Source organism: Chlorella variabilis (genome assembly GCF_000147415.1).
Source record: "Chlorella variabilis unplaced genomic scaffold CHLNCscaffold_433, whole genome shotgun sequence".
Taxonomy (NCBI): Eukaryota; Viridiplantae; Chlorophyta; class Trebouxiophyceae; order Chlorellales; family Chlorellaceae; genus Chlorella; species Chlorella variabilis.
In genome coordinates this window covers 1-1,425 of record NW_005434810.1, presented here as the reverse complement: position 1 = coordinate 1,425, position 1,425 = coordinate 1, and the positions used below count along the sequence as shown (strand labels likewise).

Sequence of the window (1,425 nt, the reverse complement as noted above, 5' to 3'; positions counted from 1 at the left end):
CGCGGGAGGAGGCAGGCAGGCAGGCAGGCAGGCAGGTGTGAGGGGCGATGACAAACAGGTGGCAGCGCGGGGAGCAGGCGGCGGCACTACAGCGGCGCGGGCGGGCGGGCGGGGCGGCCCGGAAGCCCGGAAGCCCAGCAGCCCCAGCCGCGGCGATGCACGGCACGCTTGGCGCCGCCGCCGCCGCCTGGCGGGTCTCACCCAGCCCAAAGTCTGTGATGCGCACGTGCCCCTCCCCATCCAGCAGCACGTTCTCGGGCTTCAGGTCCCTGTGCCACGGGAGGCGCGCAGAAGGGAGAGAGAGGGAGAGGGAGCGTGCGCGCACGTGTGTGAGTGCCTATGCTTGTCATGCGAGGGGGCGGAGGCCGGGCAGCAGGGAGGGAGAGGGCAGCCGCCTGGGGCGCCCTGCCGGCGCCGGCGCCGGCACAGCACGCCTCCCAGCAGCAACAGGCTCCCCCCACACACACCACACACACACACACCACACTCCCCCCACCCACCTGTGCACAAATCCCAGGGAGTGGAGGTGGGCGATGGCCAGCACGATCTCGGCGCAGTACAGGCGCGCCAGCGGCTCGTCAAACGTGCCCGCGCGGTACAGCTGGAAGAACAGGTGGCCGCCGTTGATGAAGTCCAGCACCAGGTAGAGCTTCTTGGGGGTCTGCGCGCGCGTGTGTGTGTGTGTGTGTGTGTGTGTGTGTGTGTGTGTGTGTGGAGGCGTGGGTGGGGGAGGCGAGGGGGCGCGTGAGTGAAACGTGGGGTGGTGGCCGGGCGAGGCGCGCGTGGTTGTATGGGAGTTCGATGTGCGATGCACGCGCGGACGTCTTTGCAGGGTGTGCGCGTGCACCACGCATGCTGCCCCAGTCCACGCCCAAGCATTCCACAGCTCCCAGCCACCGTAGCCACCGCAGCCAGCCCCCCAGCCGCCTCCCCCCCCAACCTGGAAGGAGTATCGCAGGGTGACGATGTACGGGTGCACCACCGCGGTGAGCACGTCCCGCTCAGCCTTGACGTAGTCCCGGTGGTCCCGCTCCAGCACGCGGTCCTTGCGCATGACCTGGCAGGCGGTACGGGCGGTACGGGCGGGCCAGGGGGGCGAGTTGGGCAGGCGCGGCGGGGGTGGGAGGAGGAGGGGTGAGGAGGGGCCTGGTGCTGAGAGCGTGGGCCCCAGGCACGCCTCTCCATGCACCCGCAGCCCGCTGCCGCGCCCCCCCTGCACCCGTAGCCCGCGGTCCCGCCACCTTCCGCGCACCTTCATGGCGAAGATCTCCCCCGTGTCCCGCCTGCGCACTTGGAACACCTTGCCAAACGCGCCCTGCCCCACCACGCGCAGCAGCTCAAAGTCGTTGGGCCCCAGGCGGCGCCGCCCGCTGGCGGAGGCCAGCTCTGCGGGGGGGCAAGCAGGGGGCGGGGGAGTGGCGATGG

The 1,425-nt window shown here is 71.4% G+C and overlaps 1 protein-coding gene across 1 annotated transcript; it reads right to left on the bottom strand.

The window, feature by feature from the left end:
• Positions 1 to 202: 202 nt before the first annotated feature.
• CHLNCDRAFT_16100 (hypothetical protein) lies at positions 203 to 1,369 on the bottom strand (the record flags this gene model as incomplete). Its single annotated transcript, XM_005842549.1, has 4 exons — positions 203 to 269; positions 501 to 661; positions 941 to 1,057; positions 1,253 to 1,369. Coding segments are annotated over 4 exons (462 nt in total), but the record flags the coding sequence as incomplete, so codon positions are not given.
• Positions 1,370 to 1,425: the final 56 nt, after the last annotated feature.